We start from the raw sequence: 22,073 nt of genomic DNA on the forward strand, positions 1-22,073 counted from the left end.
TACCATTTTTTATGGTATTTGCGATATTGGTGCATATGAAATCAATTGTCCAGAAATATACGGTATATTATTCTTAGAATATTATTTTCTAAAACTTTTTTCTTATTATTATTCCTTTTAGCTCTCATGAACGAGTTTCTATGACGCCTCCACACGTTTACCAATGTTCTTCGGTTTGACTTAGTATAATATTTACTTGCACGGCGCGCATACATCTGGAAGCTGAGCAGTGAAAACACAATAAAAACCGGCTTTATGCAGTTTCAACAGCATTACATTTAGTGATAGAGTTGGCGGTATTTTCCTGACAGAATCAGTAGATATATAAGGGTTGACTGTGATTTAACTGAAACAGAAAAGCTACATCTTATAACTTGCTTCTTAAGAAGTACTGCGTTTTAAATTATTTCCTGTTTTAACAGGCAAGCTATAAGCAATCTCTATTCCCGTACCAAACGTTTCATATCTAATCTTTTTTTCCAATAAATAACTAACAAGTTTGTATTTGAATATAAGTATCTTTTTTTACCATCTTTACATTCATCTTTCACTGAAGATATTATAGTGACGAAAACATTAAAGGCCTCTTATATTTCATAATTTTTACTTTTACGTTCCAACAGGGCGTTTGAATATAACTACAAAGAAATTGCTGGCTATATTCCTTTGTCGGACATATCAGTGACCTTCAAGATCAGACCCAAAAAAGCATATAAAACCTTCAGCCTCTGTGTTTGGCGCCATTTGAGGTCTCATCATTCGAGAAGAGCATTGTGCTAAACGTCTCCATTAGGTAAGTGTGTTACAATAAATATTTGATTTACATTATTCATTTTTTTCTATATTATGTACTACTCGTTTCATATGGAAACATGTTAAATTTCTCCTAATTTTTATTGAAGCTTCCAATAGGCTAGGTACACTTAAAACGTGAAATATTCGAACAACCTAGTAATATATCAACATAGAGAGACAATTAATTTGAATTTTAAAATAAGGTTATTTAAAAAACATTTCCAATAAAAATTGACTCTCCCCTTTTCAGATGGTAGTTTATTTTGTGGTATTTCTACACGTGGTCCTCCAACACATATCCATATTTGTGATTTCTCTGTGATACAAAAATTAAATATAAGGTATTAAAATATGCGTAATCAATCTGTTTACCCCAAAGTTTAAGACTTCGATTGTAGCAAGTATGTAATTTACGATTTATCAGTTTATTTTAATACAGTCGCAAGTCTGTTGTAACGCATTAAGTAAAATTTGCTCAGAAGTTATTAAAATTCATATACGATTTGTTGTTCACGTGTTTATTTTTTGTAGAAAAGAAAGATGAGGTTAAAAATTGTATTAATTACGATCAGTCTGCAAAGTTAGAATGCGTGCCTCTTTTTATGTTATTTAGAAAATGTACTCGTTTACGATTTTTTACATTTCATTAAATCTGTCACTTCCAATTATCCAATCATATATTTTACATGATCTTAAACAGGTTTCTTCAGCAGTAATATTTCGAAGAAAAATGTAACATTTAAAAATTAAATTAAAAAGGTCTTTTTAGATGTACTTAATACATCTTATTCGAAATCATCTTTAGTACAAAGAGATATACATAAAACATAATAAATATTATTTAAGTGCATTTTTTGGCAGACTGAAATAACTTTTTCATGGTTAACACGGTAAAATACAATATGGCGGCAAAATCAGGTACGTGGATGCAGCTTACATTTCAAGCTTGAGAAGTCTCTGGTTCGATCAATCGATCGATGAACGTGCGTGCTTAGCTGGAAAGCCGCCATAGCAGGATGTGTTATGCAATAAAGCCTGCCAGGCGAAAACGCTATAGAGCCGTTAGGTACAAATAGTAGATTTATAGTACAATACAAATTAACGATTTTTATCGCAAAAATTCGAATAAACTAAGATATACCAAAAATAGTATCGGTGCAAGGGTTGAGTGTACATCTTGACTGGTAAGACACGTCCTGTTCTCAGCTTGATGACGTTACACTTTTTCTAGGAATGGAAAACTACAGTATGCTGCAGACTATGACGTCACCGGGAAAATATGTATAAGTTATTCTGGTAACTCGATAGTGTACTTCAAATAGATAGATCGAAGTTTGCGTCAGGTCCGCTCGTTATTATTATTATAGCTTAACGGGCCCTTAACCCTTGGTAAAGTTATTCTTACTGTGTTTGAATACGCACTTTTCACTTTTTTTTATTGTTTGACTATAAAGAAACTTCTGTTCTGGTAGTTAAAGGCAAGAAATAACTTTTAGTATTTTAGCACCCCTACGCTTAAAATAATTCAATTTTTTTCTGATGGAAGAAACGCTAAACAAATTATGTGGTAATACTAATTTTTCTTTGATGTTTTTTGCATTTCTTTTGTTAACATTTATATTAAATCCACTATACAACTACAATGGTGCTGTCTATGGAACTTAACGTAATATTAATAGTTTATCGGTTTTCAATATCGGTTTTCGTTTTGGTTTTTGTTGCACTAAAACATTTTTCGTTTTAAAATCTTTACTTGATTGTAAAACAACTTGCACATATTAAATATATCTCGACAAAAGGCCTTCGGTTATTATTCATTGTATTGTTGAAACGAAACGCCAAAAATGGTTTTCTACTGCCCTAAATCCTATTTTACTATTTTTCACTTGATCGTCAAACTCGGGGCTGTCATGGGGTGGGGGTGGACATAAAACTCCCGAAATTCGAGGAGAGACTGCAAATGTATTAATTTCTATATTCATTTCTACTCAATCATTATGTATGACCACCAGCTGAATTGAGCGGATCAGTGAGAGGTCAGCTTTTTTTTCCCCCACCCAAGCTTTCTGTGAAATGACTCTGGTCAAACTGCTAAGCAACTTTATAATCCTGATCTACAAACATGTGGTTAAATAAAGGTTTGTTTATAGTTAAGCACAAAGACACGTGATGGGCTGTTTGTGCTCTGTCCATCACGGGTGTCGAAACCTGGATTATATTGTTGTTAAATTATCAGACATGCGTAACACTGGAGGGCATTAATTAAAATAGCTCTTCAGTCAAATATACTTATTAGCAAATGTCTGACGTTTGAACAGTTTGTTTCTCTGTTAACCTAACAAGTTTTCTACTGGATAAAATATCCTTTAATATGAGAACATGTAGAAACGTTTATTATTTTCTAATGCAATTTTGTACGTTTACTATTTGTGAATTATTATATGTTATTCAAGTAAAAATGAATACTCATTTCAAAAGTAATTTTATTTTAAATTCTACTTGTACTTAAAATTAGAAAAAAACAACTGGAGATCGTTAGACTGGTTATGTGACTGAACAGGAATTATCCAAAAATTCCAACCGTTGAGTCGTTATCTCAGAACCAAACATAGCGTCGTAGCGTAATTCCGACATAGCGGAAGTTACGCTAGTAAACGTCATACTGTTTCTGATCATACCAAGTAGCAATACCCGCCCGCTTATGCTGCAGAAGCCATGTATGGTTGTTGGATTACGTGATTGAATTGCATTGCTATGGCTATATTGGTTCACTAGAGATAACAAGTTTAAAGTGTTACAGGGTATTTGGTTTTTCGATACATTAAACACGAAATAGTTGAAAAGCCTCTAATTTCAGAGCGCGGAACGTATTAATAAAATTACTAAATGTCTTGTAGCAGTTACCGGACATAAAGTTATCAAAACTGCCTTTGTTATATTAATTTTGTTCCGCAACAAGCATATTGTATGTGATATTTAGACAAATGTGTAATTTTTACCAGTTTCTGGTTGTATTAGCTTAACAGCTATTTGCCAAAAGTCTCCTGAAATGAACTACATTAGATAATGTGTATGTGTGTTTTCCTATAGCAAAGCCACATTGGGTTATCTGCTGTGTCCACCGAGTGGAATCGAACCCCTGATTTTAGCGCTTTAAATCCTTAGACTTACAGCTGTCCCAGTTAGGGACACGTTAGATAGAGTAGGAATAATCAAGTAGAAATAAACGTGGTTCGAAGTTTGAATATCACTCATCCATCACAAAAAAAAAGTACAAAAACGTATTTGTACAAGATTGCTGTCAAAATGGCATTAATGACAATACAGTACCTTACCCATCCACCCACCACAGACAACAAACAAACGTAGTTCAAATTCCGCACGATACTCGCGCGAGTATCAGTTGCGCGCGTGCTTTATATTTTTAGCATTCTGTGTATCAAGTAGTTCTTTTATAGCCAATTTTAACTGCCTTTGTTTACGTTATTATGCCAATTAAAATTTAAAATAAACCTAAATTGATTCAAATCTTGCACGATAAAATAATTTCGTTGACGAAACATTCAATATATCATCATTCAGTTTATTTCGCTAATCGTGTTCGAGAAACAAACTCACTAGTTTATACGTTTCATCTACTTTCCACGTAATTTTAAAGCAGAATTGTAATCGTATCAGTCTCGTTCGTCTTTTAAGTTACAGAATTTAATAAATCACGTAAGCGTAAGTTAACAGTTTTAAGCCTTCGCGTTTTGTGATTAAAAGTAAAACAGTAATGAGATTAATGATATTTGTATTTATTTTAGACATGGTGTGAACGCCTTTTTACAACTCTGCTAAGCAAGATTAAGATTAATTATACTTGCGATAAGACATTGATATTAAGCTTGTTATATTTTTAACACTACGTCCTTCACGTAGATTTTGTAGGGATTTTAAAGAAGTGAGAAAGTGGTACAATAACAGTATTTTCCACCATCTATGTTCTACATTTCCGTTGCTGATGGTGCGTTTCGCTCAGTCCAGATCTTATTAAACCGCCTAGGACACAATCACACTAATGGTCGGAGTTTTACTTCTTTGGTTTGTTCTGAACTTCGCACAAAGCTATTCAAAGGCTATCTGCGCTAGCCGTCCCTAATTTAGCATTGTAAGACTAGAGAGAAAGTCACGCCAACTTTTGGGCTACTCTTTTATCAACGAATAATGGGATTGAGCGTAACATTATAACGTCCCCATGGCAATTTTGGTGTGACAGGGATTCGAACCCGAGACCCTCCGATTATGAGTCGAGTGCCTTAACCACCTGGATGTTGGAAGTAGATATGGGAAACACACTGTAGTTAAAATAATATTATTACAAATAACTCTAAATCTTGAAAATCCCCGAGGGATTTTATAAAGAGTGTAAGTCTGATACTAATGTCTTATGACGAGTATAATTAATTATTTTAGGCATTATAATTTAATAAATACTTGTTTATGAATCTTACGTGTATTTTAATAAGTGTTAAGGAGAGTAGGTCGGTAGAGTGGGGTCATGAATGAGTAGTGTGAGTAACTTGTCCTACATCTACATGTCTTTAAGTAATTGCAATGTATGAAATACGAAATGTCATCAATAAATATTTTATCTCAGAATTGTTTCTACTCATAGACAGCACTTGCCTTTTCATATTTAGTAACTTCTTATTATTTTTTATTCTAATACAAGAGTTCAGAACCAACAAATATATCAGAAGACATTATAATCAAGGTATGAGTTTTCGTTTTTCAGTTTACGTTAAATCTGAATTGACATGAAACGATGTTTGATTGGTTTTTTTTAAAAAGGAACAGAAAGCCGGCGTAAACCCTGGTACACCTGTGATATCTTCTGGGTGTGTTCAATACGTTGTTGCACGTGCTTTAAAAATACTACTTGGCACGTATATATTTAACGTCAAAAATACTTCGTTCTGTCCTACTAGTTTACTACAATAAACTTTTTTTTCTCCAATTGTACAAACGTAGTATATATGGAATTACTTATAGGGAAAGGTCAACAGGATGCGTGTTTTTAGCTTCATTGAAATCTGTGATTTATATAAATAAAGATCAGTGACTGTTTGTGAGCACCAAACTTGACACAGTGATATAGGTTGACATGAGGAAGATCATATGAGGGGGAGGAGAAACTCCCCTCTAATTTCTGAAAAACCAGCAGTGTTGTATGACCTTCAGCATTTAGTATGGACTATGTAACCACTGTTTGCGCAGATAGCCTAGTTGCTTTGCGCCATAAAGCACCAAACCAAATCACTATCATTAGAATTATCGAAAATAGTATTGATACCTCTACTCATTTTTATCGTGATTTTAATTAACGTTTGTTACGTTAAAAAAATGGTAAAAGCGCAATTTCCCATCCTTTGGTACAGGTCCGACATGTCCAGGTGAGTTAAAGCATTCGACTCCTCGTTGCACCAAACATGCTTGTCCTTTCAGCTGTGGGGGCATTATAATGTTCGGTCAATCCCACTATTCGTTGGTAAAAGAGTAGCCCAAGAGTTGGCGGTAGGCGGTGCCTTCCCTCAAGTCTTACACTGGTAAATTAGGGATGGCTAGCGCAGATAGCCCTCGTGTAGCTTTGCGCGAAATTCAAAACCAAACAAACAAACCTTTGGTACAAATAAATTTTATTTCATGAGTGGGTACTCCAACTAGTTATTTACACCAAACGACAGTTGTGGTCGTTAAATGTCATTCACCTTAAATGCGTGAAGAACGTAATAAATCACTCAGGCCTAGCCTTTCGCTATTTTTATAATTGAAAGCAAAACAACTTAAACATTTATTGTGTATTTTGGACATTATTAAATCACCTAACATAAAGACTTACGAACGTTGTTAAGGAAGGTAGCTCAGCACGCGAATAAAAGTACCATGAATAATTTTTTTTTTAGCCAATACCTTTTCTTTAAAAACAGTTTCAGCTAATCGCAGTACATGTAAGAGGTTTGGTAAGTCTTAGCATTTCCAAATAAAGGATTTCTTACAGACAATTATTCTAACGAACTCAGAAATATTATACCCTATACAAGATAACTTACCCAAACAAAACATACGCATTGTTTATGTTTGCAAATTTAAGCTTGTAATTAACGGCGATTTGGTAAAATATAGTTTTACATGGGATGGTAAGTTATTAGGATAAATTTTACTTATATATTGTAGCACATGTTACTTTTAAAACTACAAGAGGTGACACACAAAGGTAGCCATCAATGATATTATATTTGGTGTCTCACTCACAGTGTTTGAAACCGAGACAGAAAGAACTTAAATAATACTGGAAATTCTTGAATATATTTATTTTTATTTCATTTTGTTATATTTGTATGCCCCCACTGGCACAGTGGTATGCGGACTTCCAACGCTAAAAACTGGGTTTCGAAAACCGTGATGGACAAAGCACAGATAGCCCATTGTTTAGCTTTGTGCTTAATTACAAAGAAACGTATTTATGTAAATAGCATATAAGTAAGAAAATTTGCAACAGAAACAACAAAAGGAATTACCACCACGTATTTAGTTTTGATTTTCTAATATATCCTTTTCTAACCCTCCTGGTTTCAAATATATAGACTGTACTTGAAAAACAAAATCAGTCTCAATTTAGATATTCCAAGAGATCTTTTGAGGTTTGTTTGAGCTCTTTTTTTTATTTTATTTTTTTAAATATGATCATCATTGGTAAACTTGAACATGTGAAACTAAAAGGTAATTCTGAATCAAATATCAACCGCAGAATTTGTGCTAGAAATAGAAGTTTAACAAACACACTGTAATTTTATAGTATCTTCAGATGACACACGTGGAGTAGGTTCAAGCCAGTTACGCCCGCGCAGAAAGCAAATATCATGTAGACCTGTATTATCCTTGGGCGACTTGCCAAAAGGAGCCCTTGTAAAAATACTTGGCTTAGTCTTGTCTCTTAAAAATGGCTTAGAGTGTCCCAGTTGTGACCGAATTAACAGATGCTCTATTTGGAACCTCTTAGTAGCATCACATCACACAGACAGGCGCCATTAAGTAAAAAAACTACAATACACCGTTTCCGTCTACCGTACGTATTTGTAACACTATATTTGCATGAATTACTGAACCTAAAGTATTTCAGTCCTAGAAGATAAAGTATTAGGGTGCATAAATTACAAATAAACTTTGGATTCCATTTGAATATAACTTAAATTTAATTCGTCCAGTTTCCGAAGTAGTGCGTTTTGAACAATTATAAATTTTGAGTAAGAAGTTAGCTCACAGGATCACGTACAAAAGTTGTAACAGTTTTGAAACGAGATCCAAGTTGCGCTACTGGGGAAGAATACTGTTATGAAAATAAAAACTTAGCATTTCTTTTATATTTCAGCTTTAACAATATTGATAGGCACAGTTTAACCCTGCGGTAGATGTGTGGTTAGGATATGTTTAATACCACGAACTATATCCTACATGTTAAGCTGTGGGACGGTGGAAGATTAGGCTAACTAGTATTGCTATAAACTACCACGGGATAATGCATAGAGTTCTTTGTAATGATCGCATAATATGATATCTGTCAACGCTGAGAAGTGACAAATTGGGAGATTTTTTTTGGAGGTACTCAAAGACAAATAGTGATTCCTGGAGTGGGGTGGGGAGCAAAGTCCACCAGAGCATATAGGTTGGGGGGAGGTACACACGTTAGACATTTATTTACACTTGTAAGATTCAAACGATATCCGTCTTTTTTTAATAAAAATGGATATGGATACTAAGAAACTTACAGTCGCTGCTAATGTTGTTATACATTTTAATTGTAAAAATTGAAAAATAAAAAAAATACACATATCCTGATTAATGTTCTTTGTTAGATTTGTATGTTGTATTTTTGGCAAAATGTGCTTGCTGGATTTCTATTCACTGACTGGAGAATCTTGGTTAAAGTTGCAGTTTAAAAAGGCACAAACTATGTCATGTTTTAAATTCGTCCTGTTTTCTATTACGGTATTTTTCACTCGGTGCATTGGAATGTAGCGCAACAAAGTATAATAATCTCACAGAAAATGAGTAATTATTTACTTTATCCTAGTTGGCATTCTGTGGAGATAATTTTTGAGACTTATATTTTGTTAAATTATTAAAAAGGATGATATATGAAGATCAGGAAAGAGGGCTCCATATATGGAAACTTCCACCGAAATCTGGAAAATTAGCAGGCCTGTAATATTTCTTATCGTAAGACAATAATTATTATAGTAACATTCTTACACGAGGTATTGGGGGACAGTTTTGCTTTTTCTTTCCTCCGTGAGAGAAAGCCAAATCTATGCATCAAAACTGGACTGTATAGGCACGAACTTAATCTATGCAAATTACAAGCACTTTCATTACCATCCTAATGTTGATATGGATATTTAATAGTATGATACGTTTCAGATAACTTTTTTAGTGGAAATTATCATAAACAAATGAAAAAATAATTTTCGTACCTTATAAATGTTTACGGTTTGTAGTCCTCTGAAGTTATGTTTGATAAACTAGAAGTTAACCAAATATTTAATAGAAGCAACCAAGATATGTATTACTGGCGGTTCCACTTTCGAAATATTCATAGAGTTATAAAATCAGTCTTGAATATTATGGTTATCGATGTGTCTAGTGGAAACAGTAGAAGGAATAAAGAAAAATTAACTGGTGTCGTTTTTAGAATTAAATATCTATTGTGTGTGGGTGATTTTCTTACAGCAAAGCCACATCGAGCTATACTGCTGAGCCCACCGAGGGGGAATCGAACCGCTAATTTTAGCGGTATAAATCCGTAGACATAACGCTGTACTTGCGGGGGAATAAATATTGATTGTGTAAGCTTATGTAGTGTTTAGATTTTATACAGTTTGATAAAAATGGTGAAGAGAGAATATTAGTATTTAAAGTATGAACGATACTTTTTAAGAACTCTGGATAAACGACGTCGGGTGTCATTTTTTACCTGCATTAGTTATCGCTAATAATTTAATAAAATAATATTTAAAAAATATAAATGCTCTTCAAAAAAATTTTGTCCTATAGTGTATACTTCTTCGTGTTTATTTGAAATGGCTTTCGTATCATCCTGGTTTCTTCTTTTGTCATTTTTGACAGCTTAGCAATGCTGCCAGTTAAGGCATCTTTTCTAATAATATTTAAAAAAAAAAAATTGTACATACGTAAATGGTAATGCTAACAAGTGCAGTAGTTTCATGTTTTAGAGTCAGGGGGATAGACAATTGACTTTCGTATCAGACTTGCAACTACGTTACTAAAATTACATGAATATGAGTGTCTTGAGTAGGACGTTGTGATCAGAAGGTTATTATTAAATAGTTTAATCATAATAAGTATACATTAACTGTTATATTCATATGTATGAGGAAAGACTTCGTCACTTTTATCAGTATGTGTTTGCACATAGTAAAAAGAAATTGAAGATACTGTTATTTGTGACTTTGGTAATTTTTACACGTTTTCGTATCGATAATTTATTAGCTTGTTTATGTTGGAAGTTGATAAATTTCATAAAAGTTAATTTATAAATTATATTTTAACATTTTTGTGCTTTACACTGTCGAGTTTTAAAAATATTAATCATCTCACTTTATTAAGCTACTATCATATACTGTAAGTAATGTGGACTATTATAAGTTTTAACGTCATAAAGTTGGTAAGTCAGCAGAAGCGGCGACTTTGAAATATCTTGTCGCGTCTTTTGTATAACTGTGGTAGCAATTCACTTTCAGTTAGGGGTTGAAACCGAGGTAGTGAATCGCTGTTGTCAACTAACGATAGATATATCTGTCACTGAAGTTGTGTATTATATTAATTATTGAAACGGTGAACATTATTGAATAAATGATGCAGGCACAATCAGTATCAAATTATCAATGTTTTATTTTTTTGCATTTTTGAACAATCATTATTCGTCTTTAGAGCAACCACCACCCCCACATTGAGCATATTCTAACGTTCGCACGCACTAGGAAAAAGAAAGAAAATCTCACCTTACATTTTGGTGAAATTAGCCGCTTTCTATAATGCATTTTGGTTGCCTAATTGTCTGGATCCAGATTAAATTGACCGATCAAAAAGTATACCAGATTGAACTATTTTGGTTTATTGAATTTACTGGAGAAATAGATCCCCAGACCTTCCCTAGAACTAGTAGAAGTCTACAGGCTTTGGTGCTGACATAGAACTTCGTACATCAAAATTTCACTCCTTTAAAAGGCTCAGTCAAACAGTTTCCTAAAAGTTGGTAAATCCGTATCTGTATTTTACTGTATTCAATTTAAGTCTTAAGGAAAATGCATTTATCATTCTTTACTGTGAATTAATATTTTTTTTTTCATTTGCATATAGAACTCAATTCATAAATATTATCAAGAAAGCTTGAAGCCCAACGTATTCATTGAACGTTCAATAATGAAAATTCCAACAGAAGAGCAAAGTGCACTGGCTGCAGAAAATGGGATGAAGCTCCTTGCTGTTACCACCCCAAAGTCTCTTCAAGTACCCCAAACAACAAAGGAGGAAAATGAAGATATAGAAAACGTGTCTTCCTTAGAGAGAGGTGAATGGAATGGAAAGCTGGATTTTGTCTTCAGCTGCATTAGCTATGCCGTTGGATTAGGAAACGTATGGCGATTTCCCTATTTGTGTTATGAAAACGGGGGAGGTAAGGAGTTCATCACAGTATCTGTAACCGTTATTATAACATTGCAGTATTTTATGTACATTTCTTTGTAGATGGGGAGTAGATCCAACAAAAATAAGTATTTGGATAAAATGCTTCCCTGCACTATAAACAAGTGATGGTGGTTTTAGAATATTGGTGGAATATGACATATTTCTGTTGTACGTTAGGCTTTTTTTTCTTATGGTGTGCCTAATTAATTTTAAATTTCAGTTAATTAGTTGAAAATAAGGGAATTAGTATTGTAAATTTCTAGTATCTAACAATGTTTACATCTCATTATTGGCTTGAATAACCTTTTTGAATTTTATAAATTTGTAAAGCATTATTTTAGTTGAAGCTAATTCGTGAAATCGTTGGTTGGTGATAATGAAAGAAAGCATGATACCTTTTAACAGTGTCATAAAACCATCTGTAACACCATTAATTTGACATTCACATTTGCTAAAAGGTTTTATCAAAAAATATTAAAACATTGGAGTTATGTATTTTCAAGTATAAAACTTATTGAGACTCTTTACCATTGGTAGAGGATAATATATTAAGTATTAATTTTCTTAATAGGTTATAGTTATCACTCAATAAATTTTAATATGCATGTTGAAAGTATTACAGTCAGATTCATTCCAAGTAGTTAAAATAAGCAGTTTGAAAAATCATTGCGTTGATTTATCACTAGTCGCGACTCAATATCTTGAATTTTTAGGTTAATAAAGCTTGAGAAAATTAGATTAAACTTGAAGTTATAGTAAGCTGGAGTGATTCTATATATGAAGTAGATAAATTCTGTACCTTAATTATTCAGTCATTATCTACATAGTTGAGAATATACACATAGTAACTACCAACTCTAGGGTGCCAAAAATGGGGATTTATTAAACATGCTACAAGTTTTACAACATGTACTAAACACTAATAAAAGAATTCCTAGTCAGGACTTTGTAAATCAACAACCCAATCTGCAAATGAATCTTAGATGATAAAAAAACAAATAAACATTGACAATATAGAAATCACAAAATAATTATAGCATATAATTTGAAAGAAAAAATGGAACAGAAGAAACACAATTTGTGAAATTATTATGCACAACAAGAATATTAAACCAAAAGAAATAACATTAAATCACAACTAGAAGATCCAGTACTTTAATAATACCACATAATAAGTAAAATATCTTATGCTTCACAAAACTCTCATCTTTGTCAGCCCAAGTTTGAATCACCATGAACTTGCATGTAATACGACTATAAAGCATTTATTTTATGTAACTAATCGTCAACTTAGTTTCTATGTATCAGCACTAGGTGAACCATGTGTTGGTGTTTCAGTATAAAAAATGACATTTTTAATGCCCACTGGGAGGCAGGTGAGCTGTTTAAGGCAAATTATGAAGTACTATTGAACCAAAGTATGTACGAGGAATGTTAAAAAAATACGCGGACTGACGTCATAAAACAAAATGTACTTTATTTAGAAGTTACAGGTCTGGGACCCCTTCAAAGTACTCTTCTCCCCAACGCACACAACACTTATCCCAACGGTGTTTTCACTTGTTGAAACAGGTCTGGTACGCTTCTTTTGTAATGTCCTCCAGCTCCTTCGTCGCATTTGCCTTAATCTCGGGAATCGTCTCAAATCTTCTTCCTTTCAAGGGTCTTTTGAGTTTGGGGAACAAGAAAAAATCGCAAGGAGCAAGGTCAGGTGAGTAGGGGGGGGGGGAGAACAGTAATCGAGTGTTTGGCCAAAAAACTCACGAGTTCTGAGGCACAAATTTCGCAGCAACGCGGTGCATCTTTAATTTTTCGGTCAAAATCTCGTAACAAGATCCATCTGATATCCCACACTCTTCAGCAAGCTCCCTGACAGCCAGACGTCGATTTGCCTGCACCAGGGTGTTGATTTTGTCGACGTGTGGGTCGTCAGTTGACGTGGAAGGACGTCCAGGACGCTCATCATCTTCAATGGACTGTCGACCATCCTTAAAACGTTCATGCCACTTGAAACATGCCGTACGCTTCATAGCAACATCACCGTAAGCCGTGTTAAGCATAGCAAAAGTTTCAGTCGCAGATTTTCCAAGTTTAACACAAAATTTTACAGCAAGTCGTTGCTTCTTTAGGTCATTCATTCTGAAATCCGCCAAACGAAAAAATCGCACTTCACTTAAAACCGCGTAGCTAATACACAAATGAAGATAACTGCAATCGGGAAATGGCGTCGTAATCAGCTGATCTGTGCAAACCTAGCGACACCAAGCAGATTCCCCTGGAACCAACTGGAGCCGCGCAATTCAAACAGTCCGCGTATTTTTTGAACAGCCCTCGTATATAGAAAAGCATGTGCAAGTATTACTGGATGAAGTGTACATTGTCTGGCTAACATGTATAAGTGTATAATTTGCATATTCTACAATTATTTCAGAAAATAATATTGTTGGAAAACTTATAATGGTTCTTTTATACTAAATTGAAAAAAAGAGAAAGATATATATATAAGCATAAATAAGTGGTTTATTTTTGGGTGGAATATACTACATGTTTCAACAGAATATTGGTCTGACAAAGAGTGAAACTCTTAAGTATGTGAGGAGGGTTTTGTGTGAAAATTTAATATGTAATGAAGCAATTTCTGAATTGTTTTTATTTTAATTTTTAGGTGCTTTCCTCCTCCCATACCTCATCTGTTTGGTATTATGTGCTATCCCACTGTTTTTCCTGGAGGTAGCTGTTGGCCAATACCTTAGCACTGGTGGTATTGGCATATGGAACTTAGTGCCAATGTTTAAAGGTATGTCAATCCCCTTTTGCATATCTGTTCTATTTAATCCCCCAATACAGAGTGTCCCAGTCATTTCCTTTATTTTTGTTATCATTATACTTATAAATGTGTTTGTATATATGTGTGTGTGTGTGTGTGTGTGTGTGTAATAATAACTACCAATGACAATGGTTTAATGTGTTTATCATTTGGCAAAGATTCCTTGTGACCGAGTAAATTTCTTTTCCTTTAACATAGTTAAAAGAAGTGTTTGGTTTGGAAAGGTTTTGCAGGATAACAATTTGTTATCCATCAAGATGTTTGTTACAAACAAAGTTGTAGCTGAGAAAGCTGGGAAACTTGAATCTAAAACATTGTCATTGTTTGCTTGTTTGTTTTTGGAGAAATTACTGTATGGGATAGTTTTGTCACTGGATGCTAACATATGCTCAATGAATGCAAAGTCAAATTTTGTATTTTCTGGGACACTCTGTATGTCAATATCGGAGTTCAAATGTTTGTATAAAATTTTCAACAAATCCTGACCATCAAAATCATTTCTAAAGATATAAGACTTCACATAAAGCTACAAACGTAAAGAATACTTTTCGTAAAACTTGTATTTTTGAAATGTTGTTTAGATATATGTATTTTGTATATCTAAATCTGGATTAGCTATTGTGAGAAATCCATAGGTTACCATATTGTTGAAAATATTCAGACATATGAACTCCACCTCTCATGTGAGGTCTCAGCAATAATGGTGTCAGTTGGACTTCAAACATAACGCCGAGAATAAAATCCCAAATAAAAAAAATTATCCTTGTGGAAATTGGTGCTGTTTAACAAAAAAAAAGGAAAAACACGCATCATTTAAAGCCTCATCAGTATGAGTTGTTAATTTAAAGATTAACTTTGTATCTCGATGTTATCCATGAAGTCCATGTCTTAAACCCATTCACTAATCTGTAGAAAGAAGCAATCAAGAGACTGTCATAACTTCCAGAGGAAATGAAATGACAAAGAACCTTCAACAAAAATTTATATTATATAGCAGACTGTTGCAAAGATAAACATAAGGACAGGTATAAAACTTCACAGGATACCACGCATAATTAGCACAAATTTTGTCTGTATGTATTAATCCATTATTCTTACAACCTACTTTTTTATTCATAGCCTAGGTAGCTGCTTGTGAAGGTTCTCTGTTGTTCCATTCCCTGAGTATTAAGTTGCAGAAATAATTCTAACATTCTTCAGCCAGTATGTTTGTTATCCTCTAGTTGTGATTGGCAATAAATTTTTATTGGTTCTAGTTGTTTTATTAAGAGATTTTCAACAAAAGTCTTTAGTTTTACCTTTTTTGTTATTAAAAGCTTAGACGTTACATAGAGGAAAATATAATTTGACAATCTTACTGGCTGAACTAACTGGAAGTATGGGTACATGCAGTTTGAGGCAGCTTCATTCTATTGTACATGAGATAAAAGTAAAGCTGGTTAAAGTTTAAGTAGTGAAACGACCAACATTGTTGATATGATGGGATTTCTGAAAAACTAATCCACTCAATCATTCATGGCAACTTTATGGTGCTTTTCTCCTGAATGATCAAATTGCATAATCATTCAATTTTGACACTCTTCAATTTGTTAGAGCTTTGGCGGGAAATTGTTGGAGTGCATCACAAGACACCTGACGTAAGTATTTTGGAAACCGAACAAAAGGCAAAGTTTATAATTTTGAAAACTTCTTTCTGTCTTAATGATAAAATCAGTTTCTAACATTGCTAATTGTTTTCCAAAATTCACATTTTTATAGCAACTTCAAATATAAAAAGTAATTTTAAAATAAAAGTCATACATATATTTCTTTAGATATTCATCAAAATTTACATTCCAAAATTTATTTGAAATAATTTTTCGTTTCACTGAAACGATTTTCTGGTTTTCTGATCTTTCCTACTGTCATAATTTGACAGTAGGGTCACCGTGACAATTGTATGTTCCAGTGGGCCTAGTCTTCATCGTGGAGCAGCGAGTAACCAGGTCAAGACACGTGGAATCATCCGCGTGAGCCACAATCAGCTGCCACAAGTGTAGTTGGTAGGGCTGTAGCAAAGGAAATTAAGCTTACTTTAAATTCTTTTTCCATTCATTCACCTTCACTACTATCTTACTGCCATGTGAACGAGCACTGGTGACTTCTTCTTGGTCTATTCAGTATTAACTTGTAGGTTTGTCAATCTACAGAGTTATAGATAAACATCATTTTTATTATTAGTAAGACATAATAAATATTTAAATGCCATAAATGATAGCAATTTTATAAATGTTTAAAGCACACTTGTACTTTAAAAAGTTCAAAATGGTATCAAGAAGAAGACCTCTGTGACCATTCTTAGTGGTAGACATGACGGTTTTTTCTTTCACTGGACATAACTGTTTCAATGGCTTTAACATTCAGTGATATTTAACAACTAAAGTAACAGCCAAGGTAATGGAACAAGATGACATCATTCACACATGGAATTAAATTATCTAAATGAAAATTGCATCAAAAAGTGGGCATTCTTTATGTAGATTATTAAAGCCTTTTGTTTTTTCTATATAAATATAAGTTCCTTTTACTAACTGTAGACTAAACTTTCGAACTTATTTTCTGTGCTTAGAGATGAATTAAGATGTAGAATAACAATATGATTACTATTTTCAGATAGTGTGATTTTTGGAACTATTAGTTTAAATATTTTATTCTAAACATGCAAATTATAATTATATTGCACAATCAAAGATAAAATACCTTCGAAAGTTTAGGTGGTATTTTTGTGGAAAACTTGTATATTTGTCTGTGTCGATACATTAGCATGGTTTTTCTTTATTCTTTTTTTTCTGTTTTTTACCCACCATTTAGAGTTTTTATTATGCTTCATTTAGAATTTTGATTACAAGACTCAAGTGGTCATGAAAATATTAAAAATGTTTTATTGAACATGCATATTTTATTTTTGACATCTCTTGAAATTATTGTGTGGGGTGTGTATGTGTGTGCATGGGTGGGTGGGTGAGTTTGTATGTGTATGTAGGTTGAAACGTCAGATTTGTATGAACCAGTTCAAGCTTGGTTAGTGAAAACGAAAGTTTTAAAACCTCAATAGGGAAACATTGAATTTGTATTATTGTTTTTATCTTACACTTTTATCATTAAATAATTAGCAACACTAACACAATATTCATTCATGTATAAAACTTGCATAATAAGTATAGGTTGAATATTTTAGTTTATTGAAATGCTGGAATTGCTTAAGTAATACATAAATTCATTTCTTATCAGGTAAGATAATAAGTTTAAGCATATAATAAATATCTGTTATCTGTAAATCAATGACTATATAAATTAAACACTCATATTCAGTTATTTTTAAATGTTAGAACTCTGAGAGAAATGGAATTAAGATGTCATATAAACAAAATTTCTGGGACTTGATGAAAGTGGTTAATTGAATAACTGAAACTAAACTTTGTTTTACTGCAAACACTGATCCCTGTATACTTGAAGTGATGTTCATTACAAGTGCAAAAGAATAAACCATAAGAAACTTGATTGAAACAATTTTTACTTGTTTCCTGGGAATGCAAGTTTCATACTAAAGGACCAAACAGTTTGTAAAAAATGTTAGTTACAACTTATTAATCACTTATGATGAAAAGTAAGCTAAGTATATAAAAGTTAGAACTAAAAATTAGCCTGAGAGTTAATGAAGACAATTCTACTTAACAAACAATGTGATAAATCAGTACTTAAACTAAAAACCTATAATGGTTATAAAACACAAATGTTTTTGGTACCCCCACTGTTAATTATGTCATTTGCCATAATTTCAACCTACTTAATATAATATAAATGAAATTAACTTTTAAATAAAATGAAATAGGTCACTTAATCACATACTAGGAAAGCAGTACAATGTTATGAGATAACATGTTAAAATATGCTAATTGTAAACATTTCTTTAATTTTGAAAGTTTTATAAAGTTTCCAGTTGGTTAAAAGAAATTCAGACAAAATTTACTGACCAAGCTAGTTATTTGGTTCTTATTTTTATGTGGTGAATGAGTGAGAGAAAGTTAGGTTAAGGAAGACGAAGTTAAGTTTGTTACATTGCAGATTTACCCCGGTATTCAGTGGTTTTCGGCAGGAGATCCAGTGTTCACTGAAGTGCTGGCTTACTTTTGCAGCTGTGGTTTCAAGTAACTACTCTTACAAACTTAACGTCAAATGAGGTTTAGCAAAATTACCACTTTCATGTATGTGTGCGAGCGTATCATTTTTGTTGAAAGGGGCTTTTGCTTTAACTAATTTCTGTTATGATTATAAAGTATTCTAATATAATCTAAAGTGAATAGAAGTTTTGAATAAACTCGAAGGTTGTTTTTTTTTAAAAAACCACTACTTTTCCTAGTAAAATTATGAAAAGTGATGTTTAGCTCAGCCCCTGAAGTTAAGACAGAGACTCTAAATCTAAGCAAATGTAGGACACACATAAAAAAAAAAACTGTTATGTCATAAAAACTAAACCGGAAATTGCAAAATTATTAGTATTTCTATGATGGAGCTAATTTATTTTTAGTAAAGTATATTTTCATGAATACATAATTACAATATTTGTAATTATAAATATCTACTAATTTTAATATTTCCAGTTGGTTTCCTACTTTTGTGTGGTTAGAGTCTTAATTAATTAATTGTAGAAGTTTTATAACATGTCTGAGATATTTTAAAAGAAATGGAGAAGATTCACTGACATTTTTGTTAGAAAAAAGTTTTCCTCACTTATGTTTTATGAAGATTTTAAGAGTCTATTAAATTAGTTTAAAACAAGGTAATTGTTTCTGGTTCATGTCAAAATATCTTTATAATCTTGTTTTTCATTAACAACTGCTAACTTCACATTTAATTGTATTCCTTTCCAAAGAATAATACACTAATTCTTGCAGCATAAAGTATTGAAATTTATATTTTATAACAACTTTGAAGATTTAAACATTTTGCAATCAGTGAAATATTAACAGTTCCATTTTGTTGCAAATATTAAAATCATTTAAACAAATTAGTTTCCCCACTAGTGTTTCATCAAGCTAACCATCTTTTAAGTCTTTTATCAACTACTGCTTGTGCCTATAAGTTGCAAGGTGTGTGCACTAATCTTTTAATTAGAAATTAATATTTACTTTTTTCGTTTTTAATGTAACAGTGCAACTAATTATTTAGTGTTGTTGTTGTTTTTTTTTTGTATAGATTACTTTTTAACTTAGAATTGAAAAGTTGTAATGCTCATGTTAGGCATAAAATATTGTGACCTCTTTGACAAATGTCAGCAAGATCACAGACTATTTGAAAATAAAAAGGACTTTTAAAATCTCAAAAAACATAGGATAGTGAAACTTTAATATTGGTAATTCATAATTAGACTGTGTATATTTATAATTGATGTTATACAGTTAAAATTAAGCTGTATACAAACCATATATTTTGTTTGGTAATGATCCTGAAGAAGGGTATCATTCAATTGTTGAAAATTACTTTCAGGGTTAACTGTGTTGGCTCATGCATTTGTTCCAAGATTGGTTTTATTTACACTCATTCGGTTATTATTTGATTCTAATTACTGTTGGATGATAATTGATATAATAAAACAACAGTAATGATGCTGTGTCAGTTACAGAAAACAGCTTTATAACACATTAATTCATAAAGTGTTTATTAGTGAAGAGTGCTTTAAAACCAGTTGTAGATCCAGTAGTTAAGTCTTCAACGTTGGTCTCTTAATCTGGATTGAACAATGTCAAATTTTATGACTAAGGTTTATGAAATAATGTGAACAGGTTAACTTCATTTGTGTTTTTGTTTGAGATTATTTAATAAGTCAGAAATACTATAATGATACCCTTCTTGCAGAATTGCTGTATTCAGAAAATAACTATTTTGTGCTATATTTAATTTGTATCTATATTTAAAATTTTTTTTCCAGCTGTTAGTTTGATAAATGTCATTATTTTGTTGCACTTAATACACCATATAAGAATGTTCAACCTTATTCACAAATTTTATTTTTTTCTACCAGAAAGGAGGAAAGCTAAATCAACTTTTACAAAGAATAAACTAATTATATTTTCTTTTACAGATTTAAAAGTTCCGGTTTTTAATACTTAAATAACTTGTATACCATTTTCTCTTTTTTTTTCTTAAATTTTAGGTGTTGGCTTTGCATCAATGACAATCGTATGTCTTTACAACATCTACTTCGTGGTTGTGATAGCTTGGACTCTGTTTTATCTGGTTTCATCATTTACATCGGATCTTCCATGGAAAGGTTGTGGTAGACCTTGGAACAGTCCTAACTGTTTTGATCCTGAATTTGGCAATGTTTCTGTTACTAACATTTCTATGAGTAATTCTTCCTCACCTATTGATGAGTTTTGGGAGTAAGTATGTTTTAAGGTGTAAATTGTACACATCATGCACAGATATTACATTAAAGTAGTTATTTCAGATTTATCAATTATGAGGAATGATTCTCATACTTTCAAAATAAGAGCAGCAACATTTCTTTAAAATTGTCAGTCATAATTGATGTTATACAAATTTGTTTACTTCATGAAGAACAGAATTTTAGCCTTTTTTATTTTTATATCTGATTATTTAACATCATTTTTCCATTTATATTTAACTTGCTTTTATAGCAACATTTGCCTGAAAGACTCAGTCACTATTATACGACTGTGAAATAAAAAAAATAATTGAAAAAAGAAAGAAAGAAAGAAAAAGCTTTAGAAGTGTGTACTGGATTTTCTGTCAGCATTTTTATGCCACTGGCTTTGTTGCCTTGATTAAAAATAAAGTAATTTCTAACCTAATCCATGATGAAGAGAAAACCCACTTGTAGAGAAAAATGTGTATAAACGGCTGGTATGGATAGAGAAAATTCTACGTAAAGGAACAAACAACCTTTCTGTAAACTTGACAATGACCAAAGAAGGTTGAAAACATTGTTTGCTCCTCTACATAGAATTTTCTTTACCCATACCAGCTGTTTTTTTACATATATATTTTACATCACATGTGTGTGTGTATGTATGTATATATATATATATATATATATATATAAAATAAATTTCTAACCTAAAACATACTTGAGTATAATCACCATGAAATGCTATTTATTCATGTTAAATTTTGTTTTTATATATTGTTTAATTTGTTCCTCTTCAGGCGTCATGTTCTTGGCATTACTTCTGGAATTGATGAACCAGGAAGCTTGCGAATGGAATTGTCATTATATTTGCTTCTTGGTTGGGTGATGATTTACTTGGTTATCTGGAAAGGGCTTCACAATAGTGGGAAGGTATTTATATGCTGATGTTTGTCATTTTGTTTCAGTATTGTACTTTCATCTATTACATTTATAGTATAACTTAGAGTTATAGTATCTGTATAAAAGTTTTTTTCATTTGAAGTTGATCAGTATGTGAGACTATCTGGATATAATTAATTAGTTGTAATTTAAAAAAAAACAACAAAGTTTTTACTTTATTGGTTTATCTTATCTTTTGAAATTTCATCATTATTATTATTATTACCAAGCTTCATCTAATTCTGAAACAAGGAATCTACTAAAGGTGGGTTTGAAGGTCTGATTTAAACATTTTACTTAAGATGATGTGTAATCATTTATCTCAATATTGGTACTATACTTGTGCCAAATCTA

The 22,073-nt window shown here is 32.1% G+C and overlaps 1 protein-coding gene across 2 annotated transcripts in view; it reads left to right on the forward strand.

Annotated features, from left to right (window-relative positions):
- Window positions 1-259: 259 nt before the first annotated feature.
- LOC143222268 (sodium- and chloride-dependent GABA transporter 1-like) overlaps window positions 260-22,073 on the forward strand; it is a 31,674-nt gene continuing 9,860 nt past the window's right edge. The window contains exons 1-6 of one of the 2 annotated variants that reach the window (XM_076448530.1): window positions 260-422; window positions 624-793; window positions 11,215-11,530; window positions 14,207-14,338; window positions 20,562-20,790; window positions 21,578-21,710. In XM_076448530.1, coding sequence (XP_076304645.1) covers window positions 11,278-11,530; window positions 14,207-14,338; window positions 20,562-20,790; window positions 21,578-21,710 — 747 coding nt within the window. In that variant the 5' untranslated portion in view covers window positions 260-422; window positions 624-793; window positions 11,215-11,277. The remainder of the gene's footprint in view (window positions 423-623; window positions 794-11,214; window positions 11,531-14,206; window positions 14,339-20,561; window positions 20,791-21,577; window positions 21,711-22,073) is intronic. The other variant, XM_076448531.1, reaches the window with a different exon arrangement.

Source organism: Tachypleus tridentatus, chromosome 8, assembly GCF_004210375.1.
Source record: "Tachypleus tridentatus isolate NWPU-2018 chromosome 8, ASM421037v1, whole genome shotgun sequence".
Lineage (NCBI taxonomy): Eukaryota > Metazoa > Arthropoda > Merostomata > Xiphosura > Limulidae > Tachypleus > Tachypleus tridentatus.